We start from the raw sequence: 19,313 nt of genomic DNA on the forward strand, positions 1-19,313 counted from the left end.
AAAGTGTGTGTGAGTGTGAACGCTTTAGAAAGTGTGTGTGAGTGTGAACGCTTTAGAAAGTGTGTGTGAGTGTGAACGCTTTAGAAAGTGTGTGTGAGTGTGAACGCTTTAGAAAGTGTGTGTGAGTGTGAACGCTTTAGAAAGTGTCTGTGTGAGTGTGAACGCTTTAGAAAGTGTCTGTGTGAGTGTGAACGCTTTAGAAAGTGTGTGTGAGCGTGAACGCTTTAGAAAGTGTGTGTGAGCGTGAACGCTTTAGAAAGTGTGTGTGAGCGTGAACGCTTTAGAAAGTGTGTGTGAGCGTGAACGCTTTAGAAAGTGTGTGTGAGCGTGAACGCTTTAGAAAGTGTGTGTGAGTGTGAACGCTTTAGAAAGTGTGTGTGAGTGTGAACGCTTTAGAAAGTGTCTGTGTGAGTGTGAACGCTTTAGAAAGTGTCTGTGTGAGTGTGAACGCTTTAGAAAGTGTCTGTGTGAGTGTGCGTGTGAGTGAGTGAGCTTTAGAAAGTGTGTGTGTGGTCCATCATATGTGTGTGTCTCACCTCATCCAGTCTCCTCTCTGTACCGATGGCCAGTAGACTGTTATACTCACTCTCCAGAGCTGCTCTCGCCTACAACACAGGAAGGAGGGAGAGACAGACAGTAGACGAATGAGTGTGTCTCCTCTCTCTTCAGAGCGGAGGAGACAAGAGCTGACTTGTCAGCTGGGAGCGCTGTTTGACTGCCAGGGTGGTTCACAGCCACCCACCAATGCTGGTAGTGTGTGTGTACCTGTGTGTTCTGGTTGGGGATCTGCAGCAGCAGGGCCAGGGCGTTGTGGTCGAAGGTTTCATCCAGGGCCAGCAGGGCTCCGTGCACGCCGCTCTCCAGCAGGTTGTTACTGTACTCCTTCAGCCCCATGGCCTGTACCCAGCTGATCACACGCTCGTTGCTCCACACCAGCACGTCTGCTCAGGGTACACACATGGTAACCAGTTGGTACAGAAACGTTTGGAGAATGATCAGGGAACACAGAAACGTTTGGGGAATGATCAGGGTACACAAATGGTAACCAGTTGGGACAGAAACGTTTGGGGAATGATCAGGGTACACAAATGGTAACCAGTTGGTACAGAAACGTTTGGGGAATGATCAGGGAACACATCCAAAGAGACAGTCAAAATAATTCCTCTGTGAAAAATAAAGTCAGTAAGGACTGAAATGAAGTTGACATTTTGTTAGCCTGACCCCTCTGTCCCCCAGTGTAGTAGAGCTGGGAATTATTCCTCTATGTATTAGAAAAACGTTGATATGATCAGGAAATAAATCCGGAGGAAAAGTCCAAAGAAATCCACTGTACAAACGAACCTATATTTCTAAATGTGTATATGGACGCAATAGAAGGATAAATACTGCACACTTCAGATTCTCCCATAGCGTTATTAGCTTAGCGTTGCTGACACTTCAGATTCTCCCATAGTGTTATTAGCTTAGCGTTGCTGACACCAGATTCTCCCATAGCGTTATTAGCTTAGCGTTGTTGACACTTCAGATTCTCCCATAGCGTTATTAGCTTAGCGTTGTTGACACTTCAGATTCTCCCATAGCGTTATTAGCTTAGCGTTGCTGACACTTCAGATTCTCCCATAGCGTTATTAGCTTAGCTAACTAAATGATGAGTGAATCTGAACAGTGTGGTCATTTCTCCCTTCGGTTGACTGTCATTTTCTCTCACCGTTATCCCAGCTGTTACCTTGCAGCTCCAGCTGGGTCTCGTCACGCCTTCTCTCCAGCTCCTTCCTGTCGTAATTCAGTCTCCTCAGACACATCACCCCACACTGGAAACTGTTCCTGTTACACAGACACATTGACTGGTTAAACATTTAGACAGAAACAAAATGAACGTCCCTAGTTGTCCATGGCACCATTTTGGCCCTTAATAGTGGAAACTGTCCAACATTTATTTCAGCCCTTACCTATAGAAACTGTAAACCATTTTGGTTCCTAATACCTGTGGAAACGATCCACCATTTTGAGCTTTTTACCTGTGGAAGCTGTCCACCATTTTCAGCCTTTTACCTGTGGAAGCTGTCCACCATTTTGCCTTTTTAGCTGTGGAAACTGTCCACCATTGAGCTTTTTACCTGTGGAAACTGTCCACCATTTTAAGGCTTTTACCTGTGGAAACTGTCCACCATTTTAAGTTGTCCCCTCATGTCCTTCTTGGTGAGGTGGTCCAGCATGCGTGCATCTACCAGGGACTCCATAAAGTAGGACCGGTACTGGGGCAGACCCAGGCTGGGCAGCCACTCGTTACCAATCCACTCATGGTTCATGTCTCCATACGCCAGCGTCTGTGGAGGGAGGGACAGGGGCTAGGTCAGACTGTGTTTGGAGTCTATAGAAGAGTCAAAAGTTAGTGGGGGATGGCTACCATCGCTATGAAAGGCCATCAGGCCATTACAACAAGAAAAAGGCTAGGTGGGAAAGTGATGGAAATCACCACATTAAAATGTTGAGTGCATGTGTCTGTACGTTCATGTTTGTGTGCAAGTTACAGCAGGTTTAAGAGCAGCTACAACCACAGATCAGAACTAGGGCCAATGAGAGAACTAAACTGATTGGTGTTCTGATTGGAGGGAGGTCAGAGAACTAAACTGATGTGTTCTGATAGGTGGGATGTCAGAACTAGAATGATTGGTGTTTTGATAGGTGGGATGTCAGAACTAGATTGATTGGTGTTCTGATTGGTAGGAGGTGAGGATTTGTGTTTTGATAGGAAGTAGCCCAACTGTAAACAACTTCTAAACAGCAGAGGCTTCTAATAAATCTCTCCTGTATTGACTGTGGCTTCTAAAAGGTCAATGTCTGTCTGCCACCACAAGAGTTTGATGGAGAAGCCATATCCTCAGACACAGGATAGCTGCAACATCCTCCGTCTCCGATACCTCCAGATTTGCATTTAGGTTAAATGTGCATCTGACTAAAGTAACGGAGACCAAGAGCCATACTGTTATCAGAGCATCCGTGCAAGGAAACAAAAAAACTATCTGTCCAACTGAAACCATTTAGAAATAGTCAAACTGAAACAACCATCTGTCCAACTGAAACCATTTAGAAATAGTCCAACTGAAACAACCATCTGTCCAACTGAAACCATTTAGAAATAGTCCAACTGAAACAACCATCTGTCCTACTGAAACCATTTAGAAATAGTCCAACTGAAACAACCATCTGTCCTACTGAAACCATTTAGAAATAGTCCAACTGAAACAACCATCTGTCCTACTGAAACCATTTAGAAATAGTCCAACTGAAACAACCATCTGTCCTACTGAAACCATTTAGAAATAGTCCAACTGAAACAACCATCTGTCCTACTGAAACCATTTAGAAATAGTCCAACTGAAACAACCATCTGTCCAACTGAAACCATTTAGAAATAGTCCAACTGAAACAACCATCTGTCCTACTGAAACCATTTAGAAATAGTCCAACTGAAACAACCATCTGTCCTACTGAAACCATTTAGAAATAGTCCAACTGAAACAACCATCTGTCCTACTGAAACCATTTAGAAATAGTCCAACTGAAACAACCATCTGTCCTACTGAAACCATTTAGAAATAGTCAAACAACCATCTGTCCAACTGAAACCATTTAGAAATAGTCAAACAACCATCTGTCCTACTGAAACCATTTAGAAATAGTCAAACAACCATCTGTCCAACTGAAACCATTTAGAAATAGTCAAACAACCATCTGTCCTACTGAAACCATTTAGAAATAGTCAAACAACCATCTGTCCTACTGAAACCATTTAGAAATAGTCAAACAAACATCTGTCCAACTGAAACCATTTAGAAATAGTCAAACAACCATCTGTCCAACTGAAACCATTTAGAAATAGTCAAACAACCATCTGTCCAACTGAAACCATTTAGAAATAGTCAAACAATCATCTGTCCAACGTAAGAGCTAAACTGTCCAACTGAAATAAGGTGACATGTCCTCGTCGTCTACCACAGCCAGAGAAAAGAGACAGACAGGGGTGTGCAAACCTGGGCCCAGCTGCCCTCGTCATCCTCCTGTTGTTAGCATGGTTAGCATGGTGAGAGAAGAGAAGCAGGTTAGAGTTAGTGACTGTGGGGTCGGCAGCTCAACATCAACATGCTACTTAACCAGTGTTAATGTTAAGGCAACTCAACTAGAAACTGGACATGCAACCAACAGCTCATGCTTTAGGCTACATTAGCATCCTGTTCTCAATGAACCTGGGATTGATCTAGAATTCATTTTAATATCTAATACCGCTATTTGACCTGTTGAAGCATCCATTGTACCACATGTATTTGTAAATCCCAGGTTGAAACAGGACTGTAAATATAGCATTGAGCAAAAGTGTTTAAATGAAATACAGTTTTATAACTTGACGTACAGTGGCTTGCGAAAATATTCACCCCTTTGGCATTTTTCCTACTTTGTTGCCTTACAACCTGGAATTAAAATTGATTTTTTGGGGGTTTATATCATTTGATTTACATAACATGCACACCACTTTGAAGATGCAAAATATTTTTTCTTGTGAAACAAACAAGAAATAAGACAAAAAAAAAACCTGAAAACTTGAGCGTGCATAACTATTCACCACCCCAAAGTCAACACTTTGTAGAGCCATCTTTTGCAGCAATTACAGCTGCAAGTCTCATGGGGTATGTCTCTATAAGCTTGGCACATCTAGCCACTGGGATTTTTGCCCATTGTTCAAGGCAAAACTGCTTCATCTCCTTCAAGTTGGATGGGTTCCGCTGGTGTACAGCAATCTTTAAGTCATACAGATCCTCAATTGGATTGAGGTCTGGGCTTTGACTAGGCCATTCCAAGACATTTAAATGTTTCCCCTTAAACCACTTGAGTGTTGCTTTAGCAGTATGCTTAGGGTCATTGTCCTGCTGGAAGGTGAACCTCTGTTCCAGGCTGAAATCTCTGGAAGACAAACAGGTTTCCCTCAAGAATTTCCCTGTATTTAGCGCCATCAATCATTCCTTCCATTCTGACCAGTTTCCCAGTCCCTGCTGATGAAAAACATCCCCACAGCATGCTGCCACCACCATGCTTCACTGTGGGGATGGTGCTCTCGGGGTGATGAGGTGTAGGGTTTGCGCCAGACAGCATTTTCCTTGATGGCCAAAAGGCTAAATTTTAGTCTCATCTGACCAGAGTACCTTCTTCCATATGTTTTGGGAGTCTGCCACTTTTGGCGAACACCAAACATGTTTGCTTATTTTATTCTTTAAGCAATAGCTTTTTTCTGGCCACTCCTCCGTAAAGCCCAGCTCTGTGCAGTGTACGGCTTAAAGTGGTGCTATGGACAGCTACTCCAATCTCCGCTGTGGAGCTTTGCAGCTCCTTCAGGGTTATCTTTGGTCTCTTTGTTGCCTCTCTGATTAATGCCCTCCTTGCCTGGCCTGTGAGTTTTGGTGGGCGGCCCTCTCTTGGCAGGTTTGTTGTGGTGCCATATCCTTTCCATTTTTTTTAATAATGGATTTAATGGTGCTCCGTGGGATGTTCAAAGTTTCTGATATTTTTTTATAGCCGAACCCTGATCTGTACTTCTCCACAACTTTGTCCCTGACCTGTTTGGAGAGCTCCTTGCACCACCGTTTAATTAAACAGAAAAAAAATTGAAACATGTTATTTTTTTCATTTCACTTCACCAATTTGGACTATTTTGTTTATGTCCATTACATGAAAGCCAAATAAAAATCTATTTAAATTACAGGTTGAAATGCAACAAATTTGGAAAAACGCCAAGGGGGATGAATACTTTTGCAAGGCACTGTACATAAAGACAAGACAAATCTAATGTTAACCAGTCATTTCTGTTCAAAAGCTAAGTATGTGCTGAACTTAGCCTTCAACCAAACTGACAGACACACAAAAAACACAAGTACTGACACCAAAAGCCCAAACCAAGATACAGACATGGACAAACAGGACCGTGAGAAAAGTAGACACAGGGAGTAACACCCAACTACCAACCAGATCACTACCAGTCGCCTGCGCCAGTGACTGCCCAATGGCTTGGGGAGACTAACCGTGGAGGGCGTGGCCGCAAGGCACTCCAACTCTTCGTGTGTGACCCACACGTTCCCCGTGGACTGATCATGTGACAACCCCAAGAGTCACCAGTGATGCAAGCGTGTGAGAGAAAAAGTAGGAGGGAGAGGAGAGGGAGGAGGAGGATGAAGAGAGGGAGGAGAAGGGAGAGGGTGTGAGGATTTGTTTATATTAAGAACAGAGGGAGGAGGAGAGTGAAGAGAGGGAGGAGAAGGGAGAGGAGAGGGAGGGAGAGGAAAGGGAGGAGAAGGGAGAGGAGAGGGAGGAGGAGAGTGAAGAGAGGGAGGAGAGGGTGTGAGGATTTGTTTATATTAAGAACAGAGGGAGGAGGAGGGAGAGGAGAGGAGTGAAGAGAGGGAGGAGGGAGAGGAGAGGAGTGAAGAGAGGGAGGAGGGAGGAGGAGAGTGAAGAGAGGCAGGAGGGAGAGGAGAGGGAGGAGGAGAGTGAAGAGAGAGAGGAGAGTGAAGAGAGGGTGTGAGGAAATGTTTATTTTAAGAAGAGGGAGGAGGAGGGGGAGGAGGAGGGAGAGGAGAGGGAGGAGGGAAAATAAGAAGACCAAACAGCATTGTTATTATCACATGATTCAGAGAGAGAGAAAGAGACAGAGAGAGACAGAGAGAGAGAGAGAGAAAGAGACAGAGAGACAGAGACAGAGACAGAGACAGAGACAGAGACAGAGACAGAGAGAGAGAGAGAGAGAGAGAGAGAGAGAGAGAGAGAGAGAGAGAGAGGCCCCAATCAGGGCAGTCCTTGTGAGTGAGTGATGCTCCGTGAACTCTGATTGGTGGAAAGGTTACAGTGAGAAACACTATTAGCTGGTTAGAGGAGTGACAGTAGCATGCTCCAATCAGGTGGTGAAGAGAGGAAGAAGAGGGCAGGGTCCTCCAGGGTCCACGGCTGCACTGGACTTCTTTGGACGGTCTTCATTTTGGAGCTACCAGTATCTTTGGTGTGTGTACGCGTCACGTGTGTTAGTGTGTGTTGTCGTGTGTGTGTGTGTGTGTGTGTGTGTGTGTGTGTGTGTGTGTCTCTCTCTTACGGTTCTGGAGGTCGGGGGGGCAGAGGGGGAGGTGAGAGACATGATCTCCTGGATGGCCAGTCTCAGTTTGAGGCGGTGGAGGGGGTTACTGATGCCAATCTCCCTCTGAATCTCTGTGTCCGACAGGGCAGACATGATGGCACCGCTCTTCACATTGGCACGACACGCCGCCACGTACCAGGCTGGCATACCCACCCACAGCTACAGAGGTGGCAGAGAGAGGACAGAGAGGGAACAGAGGTGGCAGAGAGAGGACAGAGAGGGAACAGAGGTGGCAGAGAGAGGACAGAGAGGGAACAGGGGTGGCAGAGAGAGGACAGAGAGGGAACAGGGGTGGCAGAGAGAGGACAGAGAGGGAACAGAGGTGGCAGAGAGAGGACAGAGAGGGAACAGAGGTGGCAGAGAGAGGACAGAGAGGGAACAGAGGTGGCAGAGAGAGGACAGAGAGGGAACAGAGGTGGTAGAGAGAGGACAGAGAGGGAACAGAGGTGGCAGAGAGAGGACAGAGAGGGAACAGAGGTGGCAGGGGAGGGGACAGAGGATGGCAGGGGAGGGGACAGAGGATGGCAGGGGAGGGGACAGAGGATGGCAGGGGAGGGGACAGAGGATGTCAGGGGGGGGGACAGAGGATGGCAGGGGGGGGGGGGACAGAGGATGGCAGGGGAGGGGACAGAGGATGGCAGGGGAGGGGACAGAGGATGGCAGGGGAGGGGACAGAGGATGGCAGGGGAGGGGACAGAGGATGGCAGGGGAGGGGACAGAGGATGGCAGGGGAGGGGACAGAGGATGGCAGGGAAGGGGACAGAGGATGGCAGGGGAGGGGACAGAGGATGGCAGGGGAGGGGACAGAGGATGGCAGGGGGGGGGACAGAGGATGGCAGGGGAGGGGACAGAGGATGGCAGGGGAGGGGACAGAGGATGGCAGGGGAGGGGACAGAGGATGGCAGGGGAGGGGACAGAGGATGGCAGGGGAGGGGACAGAGGATGGCAGGGGAGGGGACAGAGGATGGCAGGGGAGGGGACAGAGGATGGCAGGGGAGGGGACAGAGGATGGCAGGGGAGGGGACAGAGGATGGCAGGGGAGGGGACAGAGGATGGCAGGGGAGGGGACAGAGGATGGCAGGGGAGGGGACAGAGGATGGCAGGGGAGGGGACAGAGGATGGCAGGGGAGGGGACAGAGGATGGCAGGGGAGGGGACAAAGGTGGCAGAGGATGGCAGGGGAGGGGACAAAGGTGTCAGAGGATGGCAGGGGAGGGGACAGAGGATGGCAGGGGAGGGGACAGAGGATGGCAGAGGATGGCAGGGGAGGGGACAGAGGATGGCAGGGGAGGGGACAGAGGATGGCAGGGGAGGGGACAGAGGATGGCAGGGGAGGGGACAGAGGATGGCAGAGGAGGGGACAAAGGATGGCAGGGGAGGGGACAGAGGATGGCAGGGGAGGGGACAGAGGATGGCAGGGGAGGGGACAGAGAGAGGACAGAGGATGGCAGGGGAGGGGACAGAGGATGGCAGGGGAGGGGACAGAGGATGGCAGGGGAGGGGACAGAGAGAGGACAGAGGATGGCAGGGGAGGGGACAGAGGATGGCAGGGGAGGGGACAGAGGATGGCAGGGGAGGGGACAGAGGATGGCAGGGGAGGGGACAGAGGATGGCAGGGGAGGGGACAGAGGATGGCAGGGGAGGGGACAGAGGATGGCAGGGGAGGGGACAGAGGATGGCAGGGGAGGGGACAGAGGATGGCAGGGGAGGGGACAGAGGATGGCAGGGGAGGGGACAGAGAGAGGACAGAGGATGGCAGGGGAGGGGACAGAGGTGGCAGCGGAGGGCAGAGAGGGGACAGGAGAAAGAGGACAGGATTGGGTTATTTTTGTGTTTTGAATGTATGTGCACATGATTGTTTTTGTTGTGTGTGTGTGTGTACATATGAGAGTGTGTGAGGGTGTCTCACCTCCAGCCAGACCACTACAGTAGGGCCATCCCACTGGGCGAAGGGAAGACTCTGCCTGCGAGCCTCCTCCAGCAACTCATGCCTAAAACAACACACATGGTTAGAGAGAGAGACACACAGAGAGAGAGCCCGTTTCACCATATACACACACACCCCAACCAGCACACCATGAAAACACAGTACCTCTCACACACACACTGTTGTATACATGCCGAGGTAAAACAGAGAGAAAGCTGAGGATTTTAACCCTGCGGCAGGTCAGACCTAGAGAGAGCGAGGGAGAGGGAGAGAGAAAGAGCAACCCCAGATAATTTCCAGAACATTCTGGCCAGGTAAACAGGACAGAAGTTTAAAGGCTGGTGACCACTTCAAAGCTTGGCAGGAGTCCCATTTAAATTAAGACATTTGGTGGAAGACTCCTGTTCCTTGAGTCAAGAAGGAGACCACCTTTATGCCAAGCCACTGTTACATAACCAGTATCTTTGTGGCCAACAGACTAAGGGCATCATGGGAAATGGAGTTCTCACAACGGTTCAATACTAGGGGAAAACGTGTGTTAGTTAGAATGCATCCATAAGACAACAGTCAGTAGAGGACAGAATACATGCAACAAAATATATGGAAAAAACCTTCAGATAGTATGTTGGTCTATTTTTTGGTGTAATATTTTGTTCCACAAGATGGCGCCCTCCACTATTTCATTCTAATAGCAGCATTGCAATAACCTGTTAGCAGTGGAAAGATCCCACTAGTATCTGACCAGAAACCTGGCAAGACTGACTCAGTGTCTTAGTGGTAACTTCCAGGGTTGTTAGTCTACACCTGTTAGTCTCATGTTTACGAAACACGTGACAAAAAAAAATTTGAATTCAGGAAGTACACTGAAATTCCAATTCTCTACCATGCTTTCAAATTAGGACATTTTGGAATTGAGTTTACTTTCTGAATTGACACCAACCCTGATAAGTTCAGGGTTACTTTAGTTAACACCGGAAGAGGCTCAGAGAAAGCTTTGTAAAAACGGCAGGTAGACACATTCCTGTTAGTTGAGATGGTACTGTAGGTATAGCAGTGAGGAAAACACATCAGATCTGAGGAGAGCTGGGGAGGGCAGCATGAAGCCAATTGTTTGGAGGAAAAGAGGGCAAAGCAACAAGCAACATGAGGGAGATGACTCACCCTGTCTTTGGACTACAGATGGAATGAGAGAGGGATGAAATAAGAGTCAGAATCAACTAAATAAAAAGAACTGAAGCCAATTACAAATAACAAACTAGGCATAGGAGAGCTCCTGGTGGCGATGGCCAATGAGAACCAAGCTTGGACTCCTGGTGGCGATGGCCAATGAGAACCAAGCTTGGACTCCTGGTGGCGATGGCCAATGAGAACCAAGCTTGGACTCCTGGTGGCGATGGCCAATGAGAACCAAGCTTGGACTCCTGGTGGCGATGGCCAGTGAGAACCAAGCTTGGACTCCTGGTGGCGATGGCCAATAAGAACCAAGCTTGGACTCCTGGTGGCGATGGCCATTGAGAACCAAGCTTGGACTCCTGGTGGCGATGGCCAATGAGAACCAAGCTTTGACTGTATCAAACTAACGTAGATCGATCAAAAGTGTCATTAAATGATCGCTTAAAAACACAAAACTAATTCAACCGCCTTTATATATTATTTGAAAGTTATACAGCTATGATCAAGTCACTCCTTGATTACTTAAAGAAAAAAGGGGGACATTAGTTCAGAAAAATGAATGAATGTGAAATGGAAGCCTGGCTGACACACTGCATCATATCAACCTGAACTAGAAGCATGAAGCTGTACAAACGCATAGGGCTGGTTTCCCGGACACAGATAGAGTCTACCCCTGGACTAACAAGCATTCATTAATAGGAGTCTGGGAAACTGGCCCTTGGAAAATCACATCCTGGCAGTGTGGCTGAGGAGTTGCAGTGAATTGTATGATGGGAGATCGAGTTTGTGTGGACGGGACGGGCGGGGGCGGGGACTAGATGGAACCAGTCTATCTACTGTTAACTAGACGGAACAAGTCTAGCTACCACTAGTACTATCTACTGTTAACTAGATGGAACCAGTCTAGCTACCACTAGTACTATCTACTGTTAACTTCTCTAGGGTAGGGGGCAGCATTCGGAATTTTGGATGAAAAGCATGCCCAAATTAAACTGCCTGCTACTCGGGCCCAGAAGATATGATATGCATATAACTGGTAGATTTGGATAGAAAACACTCTAAAGTTTCCAAAACTGTTAAAATAGTGTCTGTGAGTATAACAGCGTAGACCTGAGAAAAATCCATTCAGGAAGTAGTTATTTTTGTTGGTTTTGTAGTTTTCTATTCAATGCCATTACAGTATCCATTGACTTAGGACTCAAATTGCAGTTCATATGCCTTCCACTAGATGTCAACAGTCTTTAGAAATTGTTTCAGGCTTGTATTCTGAAAAATGAGGAAGTAAGAGCAGTCTGAATGAGTGGGCCCTAAAGTGTCACAGAGCTTTTTCATGCGCACGACCGAGAGAGTGCCTTTCTTGTTTACCTTTTATATTGACGACGTTATTGTCCGGTTGAAATATTATCGATTATTTAGGCTAAAAACAACCTGAGGATTGAATATAAACATCGTTTGACATGTTTCTATGAACTTTATGGATATAATTTAGATTTTTTACCTGCCTGTTTTGACTGCGTTTGAACCTGTGGAATACTGAAGAAAATGCGCGAACAAAACGGAGGTTTTTGGATATAAAGAGACTTTATCGAACAAAAGGAACATTTATTGAGTAAATGAATGTCTGCGGAGTGCAACCATATGAAGATCATCAAAGGTAAGGGATTAATTCTATCTCTATTTCTGACTTGTGTAACTCTTCTACTTGGCTGGTTACTGTTTGTAATGATTTGTCTGCTGGGCTATGTTCTCAAATAATCGTAAGGTATGCTTTCGCTGTAAAGCATTTTTTAAATCTGACACCGTGGTTGGATTCAAAAGAAGTTAATATTTAAACCAATATAAAATATGTTTTGTTTTCTGAATTGTTATAATGAGTATTTCTGTATTTGAATTTGGCGCCCTGCAGTTTCACTGGCTGTTGAAGAGGTGGAATGCTTCCGTCTCATGTACCCTAGAGAAGATAACTAGATGGAACCAGTCTAGCTACCACTAGTACTATCTACTGTTAACTAGATGGAACCAGTCTAGCTACCACTAGTACTATCTACTGTTAACTAGATGGAACCAGTCTAGCTACCACTAGTACTATCTACTGTTAAGATGGAACCAGTCTAGCTACCACTAGTACTATCTACTGTTAACTAGATGGAACCAGTCTAGCTACCACTAGTACTATCTACTGTTAACTAGATGGAACCAGTCTAGCTACCACTAGTACTGTTAACTAGATGGAACCAGTCTAGCTACCACTAGTACTATCTACTGTTAACTAGATGGAACCAGTCTAGCTACCACTAGTACTATCTACTGTTAAGATGGAACCAGTCTAGCTACCACTAGTACTATCTACTGTTAACTAGATGGAACCAGTCTAGCTACCACTAGTACTATCTACTGTTAACTAGATGGAACCAGTCTAGCTACCACTAGTACTATCTACTGTTAAGATGGAACCAGTCTAGCTACCACTAGTACTATCTACTGTTAACTAGATGGAACCAGTCTAGCTACCACTAGTACTATCTACTGTTAACTAGATGGAACCAGTCTAGCTACCACTAGTACTATCTACTGTTAACTAGATGGAACCAGTCTAGCTGCTACTAGTACTATCTACTGTTAACTAGATGGAACCAGTCTAGCTACCACTAGTACTATCTACTGTTAACTAGATGGAACCAGTCTAGCTGCTACTAGTACTATCTACTGTTAACTAGATCTAACCAGTCTAGCTACCACTAGTACTATCTACTGTTAACTAGATGGAACCAGTCTAGCTACCACTAGTACTGTTAACTAGATGGAACCAGTCTAGCTACCACTAGTACTATGTACTGTTAACTAGATGGAACCAGTCTAGCTACCACTAGTACTATGTACTGTTAACTAGATGGAACCAGTCTAGCTACCACTAGTACTATCTACTGTTAACTAGATGGAACCAGTCTAGCTGCCACTAGTACTATCTACTGTTAACTAGATGGAACCAGTCTAGCTACCACTAGTACTATCTACTGTTAACTAGATGGAACCAGTCTAGCTGCCACTAGTACTATCTACTGTTAACTAGATGGAACCAGTCTAGCTACCACTAGTACAGTTAACTAGATGGGACCAGTCTAGCTACCACTAGTACTATCTACTGTTAACTAGATGGAACCAGTCTAGCTACCACTAGTACTATCTACTGTTAACTAGATGGAACCAGTCTAGCTACCACTAGTACTATCTACTGTTAACTAGATGGAACCAGTCTAGCTACCACTAGTACTATCTACTGTTAACTAGATGGAACCAGTCTAGCTACCACTAGTACTATCTACTGTTAACTAGATGGAACCAGTCTAGCTACCACTAGTACTATCTACTGTTAACTAGATGGAACCAGTCTAGCTACCACTAGTCCTATCTACTGTTAACTAGATGGAACCAGTCTAGCTACCACTAGTACTATCTACTGTTAACTAGATGGAACCAGTCTAGCTACCACTAGTACTGTTAACTAGATGGGACCAGTCTAGCTACCACTAGTACTATCTACTGTTAACTAGATGGAACCAGTCTAGCTGCCACTAGTACTATCTACTGTTAACTAGATGGAACCAGTCTAGCTACCACTCCATTAATATCTACTGTTAACTAGATGGAACCAGTCTAGCTACCACTAGTACTATCCACTGTTAACTAGATGGAACCAGTCTAGCTACCACTAGTACTATCTACTGTTAACTAGATGGAACCAGTCTAGCTAACACTAGTACTATCTACTGTTAACTAGATGGAACCAGTCTAGCTACCACTAGTACTATCAACTGTTAACTAGATGGAACCAGTCTAGCTACTAGTACTATCTACTGTTAACTAGATGGAACCAGTCTAGCTACCACTAGTACTATCTACGGTTAACTAGATGGAACCAGTCTATCTACTGTTAACTAGATGGAACCAGTCTAGCTACCACTAGTACTATCTACTGTTAACTAGATGGAACCAGTCTAGCTACCACTAGTACTATCTACTGTTAACTAGATGGAACCAGTCTAGCTGCCACTAGTACTATCTACTGTTAACTAGATGGAACCAGTCTAGCTACCACTCCATTAATATCTACTGTTAACTAGATGGAACCAGTCTAGCTACCACTAGTACTATCTACTGTTAACTAGATGGAACCAGTCTAGCTGCCACTAGTACTATCTACTGTTAACTAGATGGAACCAGTCTAGCTACCACTCCATTAATATCTACTGTTAACTAGATGGAACCAGTCTAGCTACCACTAGTACTGTTAACTAGATGGGACCAGTCTAGCTACCACTAGTACTATCTACTGTTAACTAGATGGAACCAGTCTAGCTACCACTAGTACTGTTAACTAGATGGAACCAGTCTAGCTGCCACTAGTACTATCTACTGTTAACTAGATGGAACCAGTCTAGCTACCACTAGTACTATCTACTGTTAACTAGATGGAACCAGTCTAGCTACCACTAGTACTATCTACTGTTAACTAGATGGAACCAGTCTAGCTGCCACTAGTACTGTCTACTGTTAACTAGATGGAACCAGTCTAGCTACCACTAGTACTATCTACTGTTAACTAGATGGGACCAGTCTAGCTGCCACTAGTACAATCTACTGTTAACTAGATGGAACCAGTCTAGCTACCACTAGTACTATCTACTGTTAACTAGATGGAACCAGTCTAGCTACCACTCCATTAATATCTACTGTTAACTAGATGGAACCAGTCTAGCTGCCACTAGTACTATCTACTGTTAACTAGATGGAACCAGTCTAGCTACCACTAGTACTATCTACTGTTAACTAGATGGAACCAGTCTAGCTACCACTAGTACTATCTACTGTTTACTAGATGGAACCAGTCTAGCTGCCACTCCATTAATATCTACTGTTAACTAGATGGAACCAGTCTAGCTGCCACTAGTACTATCTACTGTTAACTAGATGGAACCAGTCTAGCTACCACTAGTACTATCTACTGTTAACTAGATGGAACCAGTCTAGCTACCACTCCATTAATATCTACTGTTAACTAGATGGAACCAGTCTAGCTACCACTAGTACTATCTACTGTTAACTAGATGGAACCAGTCTAGCTACCACTAGTACTATCTACTGTTAACTAGATGGAACCAGTCTAGCTGCCACTAGTACTATCTACTGTTAACTAGATGGAACCAGTCTAGCTACCACTAGTACTATCTACTGTTAACTAGATGGAACCAGTCTAGCTACCACTAGTAATGTTAACTAGATGGAACCAGTCTAGCTACCACTAGTACTATGTACTGTTAACTAGATGGAACCAGTCTAGCTACCACTAGTACTATGTACTGTTAACTAGATGGAACCAGTCTAGCTACCACTAGTACTATCTACTGTTAACTAGATGGAACCAGTCTAGCTGCCAGTAGTACTATCTACTGTTAACTAGATGGAACCAGTCTAGCTACCACTAGTACTATCTACTGTTAACTAGATGGAACCAGTCTAGCTGCCACTAGTACTATCTACTGTTAACTAGATGGAACCAGTCTAGCTACCACTAGTACAGTTAACTAGATGGGACCAGTCTAGCTACCACTAGTACTATCTACTGTTAACTAGATGGAACCAGTCTAGCTACCACTAGTACTATCTACTGTTAACTAGATGGAACCAGTCTAGCTACCACTAGTACTATCTACTGTTAACTAGATGGAACCAGTCTAGCTACCACTAGTACTATCTACTGTTAACTAGATGGAACCAGTCTAGCTACCACTAGTACTATCTACTGTTAACTAGATGGAACCAGTCTAGCTACCACTAGTACTATCTACTGTTAACTAGATGGAACCAGTCTAGCTACCACTAGTACTATCTACTGTTAACTAGATGGAACCAGTCTAGCTACCACTAGTACTATCTACTGTTAACTAGATGGAACCAGTCTAGCTACCACTAGTACTATCTACTGTTAACTAGATGGAACCAGTCTAGCTACCACTAGTACTGTTAACTAGATGGGACCAGTCTAGCTACCACTAGTACTATCTACTGTTAACTAGATGGAACCAGTCTAGCTGCCACTAGTACTATCTACTGTTAACTAGATGGAACCAGTCTAGCTACCACTCCATTAATATCTACTGTTAACTAGATGGAACCAGTCTAGCTACCACTAGTACTATCTACTGTTAACTAGATGGAACCAGTCTAGCTGCCACTAGTACTATCTACTGTTAACTAGATGGAACCAGTCTAGCTACCACTCCATTAATATCTACTGTTAACTAGATGGAACCAGTCTAGCTACCACTAGTACTATCTACTGTTAACTAGATGGAACCAGTCTAGCTACCACTAGTACTATCTACTGTTAACTAGATGGAACCAGTCTAGCTGCCACTAGTACTATCTACTGTTAACTAGATGGAACCAGTCTAGCTGCCACTAGTACTATCTACTGTTAACTAGATGGAACCAGTCTAGCTACCACTAGTACTGTTAACTAGATGGAACCAGTGTAGCTACCACTAGTACTATCTACTGTTAACTAGATGGAACCAGTGTAGCTACCACTAGTACTATCTACTGTTAACTAGATGGAACCAGTCTAGCTACCACTAGTACTATCTACTGTTAACTAGATGGAACCAGTCTAGCTACCACTAGTACTATCTACTGTTAACTAGATGGAACCAGTCTAGCTACCACTAGTACTATCTACTGTTAACTAGATGGAACCAGTCTAGCTACCACTAGTACTATCTACTGTTAACTAGATGGAACCAGTCTAGCTACCACTAGTACTATCTACTGTTAACTAGATGGAACCAGTCTAGCTGCCACTAGTACTATCTACTGTTAACTAGATGGAACCAGTCTAGCTACCACTAGTACTATCTACTGTTAACTAGATGGAACCAGTCTAGCTACCACTAGTACTATCTACTGTTAACTAGATGGAACCAGTCTAGCTACCACTAGTACTGTTAACTAGATGGGACCAGTCTAGCTACCACTAGTACTATCTACTGTTAACTAGATGGAACCAGTCTAGCTACCACTAGTACTATCTACTGTTAACTAGATGGAACCAGTCTAGCTGCCACTAGTACTATCTACTGTTAACTAGATGGAACCAGTCTAGCTACCACTAGTACTATCTACTGTTAACTAGATGGAACCAGTCTAGCTGCCACTAGTACTGTCTACTGTTAACTAGATGGAACCAGTCTAGCTACCACTAGTACTATCTACTGTTAACTAGATGGGACCAGTCTAGCTGCCACTAGTACTATCTACTGTTAACTAGATGGAACCAGTCTAGCTACCACTAGTACTATCTACTGTTAACTAGATGGAACCAGTCTAGCTACCACTCCATTAATATCTACTGTTAACTAGATGGAACCAGTCTAGCTGCCACTAGTACTATCTACTGTTAACTAGATGGAACCAGTCTAGCTGCCACTCCATTAATATCTACTGTTAACTAGATGGAACCAGTCTAGCTGCCACTAGTACTATCTACTGTTAACTAGATGGAACCAGTCTAGCTGCCACTCCATTAATATCTACTGTTAACTAGATGGAACCAGTCTAGCTGCCACTAGTACTATCTACTGTTAACTAGATGGAACCAGTCTAGCTACCACTAGTACTGTCTACTGTTAACTAGATGGAACCAGTCTAGCTGCCACTCCATTAATATCTACTGTTAACTAGATGGAACCAGTCTAGCTGCCACTAGTACTATCTACTGTTAACTAGATGGAACCAGTCTAGCTACCACTAGTACTGTCTACTGTTAACTAGATGGAACCAGTCTAGCTGCCACTAGTACTATCTACTGTTAACTAGATGGAACCAGTCTAGCTGCCACTCCATTAATATCTACTGTTAACTAGATGGAACCAGTCTAGCTGCCACTAGTACTATCTACTGTTAACTAGATGGAACCAGTCTAGCTACCACTAGTACTATCTACTGTTAACTAGATGGAACCAGTCTAGCTACCACTAGTACTATCTACTGTTTACTAGATGGAACCAGTCTAGCTGCCACTCCATTAATATCTACTGTTAACTAGATGGAACCAGTCTAGCTGCCACTAGTACTATCTACTGTTAACTAGATGGAACCAGTCTAGCTGCCACTCCATTAATATCTACTGTTAACTAGATGGAACCAGTCTAGCTGCCACTAGTACTATCTACTGTTAACTAGATGGAACCAGTCTAGCTACCAGTAGTACTATCTACTGTTAACTAGATGGAACCAGTCTAGCTACCACTAGTACTATCTACTGTTAACTAGATGGAACCAGTCTAGCTACCACTAGTACTATCTACTGTTAACTAGATGGAACCAGTCTAGCTACCACTAGTACTGTTAACTAGATGGAACCAGTCTAGCTACCACTAGTACTATCTACTGTTAACTAGATGGAACCAGTCTAGCTGCCACTAGTACTATCTACTGTTAACTAGATGGAACCAGTCTAGCTGCCACTAGTACTATCTACTGTTAACTAGATGGAACCAGTGTAGCTACCACTAGTACTATCTACTGTTAACTAGATGGAACCAGTCTAGCTACCACTAGTACTATCTACTGTTAACTAGATGGAACCAGTCTAGCTGCCACTAGTACTATCTACTGTTAACTAGATGGAACCAGTCTAGCTACCACTAGTACTATCTACTGTTAACTAGATGGAACCAGTCTAGCTACCACTAGTACTATCTACTGTTAACTAGATGGAACCAGTCTAGCTACCACTAGTACTATCTACTGTTAACTAGATGGAACCAGTCTAGCTACCACTAGTACTATCTACTGTTAACTAGATGGAACCAGTCTAGCTGCCACTCCATTAATATCTTCTGTTAACTAGATGGAACCAGACTAGCTACCACTAGTACTATCTACTGTTAACTAGATGGAACCAGTCTAGCTGCCACTAGTACTGTCTACTGTTAACTAGATGGAACCAGTCTAGCTACCACTAGTACTATCTACTGTTAAC

General features: G+C 44.7%; 1 protein-coding gene across 13 annotated transcripts in view; it reads right to left on the minus strand.

Moving 5' to 3' along the window:
• LOC129846204 (liprin-alpha-1-like) overlaps positions 1-19,313 on the minus strand; it is a 53,401-nt gene that overhangs the window by 2,540 nt on the left and 31,548 nt on the right. For 6 of the 13 annotated variants that reach the window (XM_055914197.1, XM_055914203.1, XM_055914196.1 and 3 more), the window contains 8 exons: positions 9,083-9,164; positions 7,133-7,333; positions 6,072-6,134; positions 4,035-4,061; positions 2,152-2,327; positions 1,709-1,824; positions 766-941; positions 537-605 (listed from right to left, as the gene is read on the minus strand). In XM_055914197.1, the coding sequence (XP_055770172.1) occupies positions 537-605; positions 766-941; positions 1,709-1,824; positions 2,152-2,327; positions 4,035-4,061; positions 6,072-6,134; positions 7,133-7,333; positions 9,083-9,164 (910 nt within the window). The remainder of the gene's footprint in view (positions 1-536; positions 606-765; positions 942-1,708; positions 1,825-2,151; positions 2,328-4,034; positions 4,062-6,071; positions 6,135-7,132; positions 7,334-9,082; positions 9,165-19,313) is intronic. The other 7 variants (XM_055914201.1, XM_055914199.1, XM_055914207.1 and 4 more) reach the window with 5 other exon arrangements.

The sequence above is a fragment of the Salvelinus fontinalis genome, unplaced genomic scaffold (assembly GCF_029448725.1).
Source record: "Salvelinus fontinalis isolate EN_2023a unplaced genomic scaffold, ASM2944872v1 scaffold_0477, whole genome shotgun sequence".
In the NCBI taxonomy this organism is placed as follows: Eukaryota; Metazoa; Chordata; class Actinopteri; order Salmoniformes; family Salmonidae; genus Salvelinus; species Salvelinus fontinalis.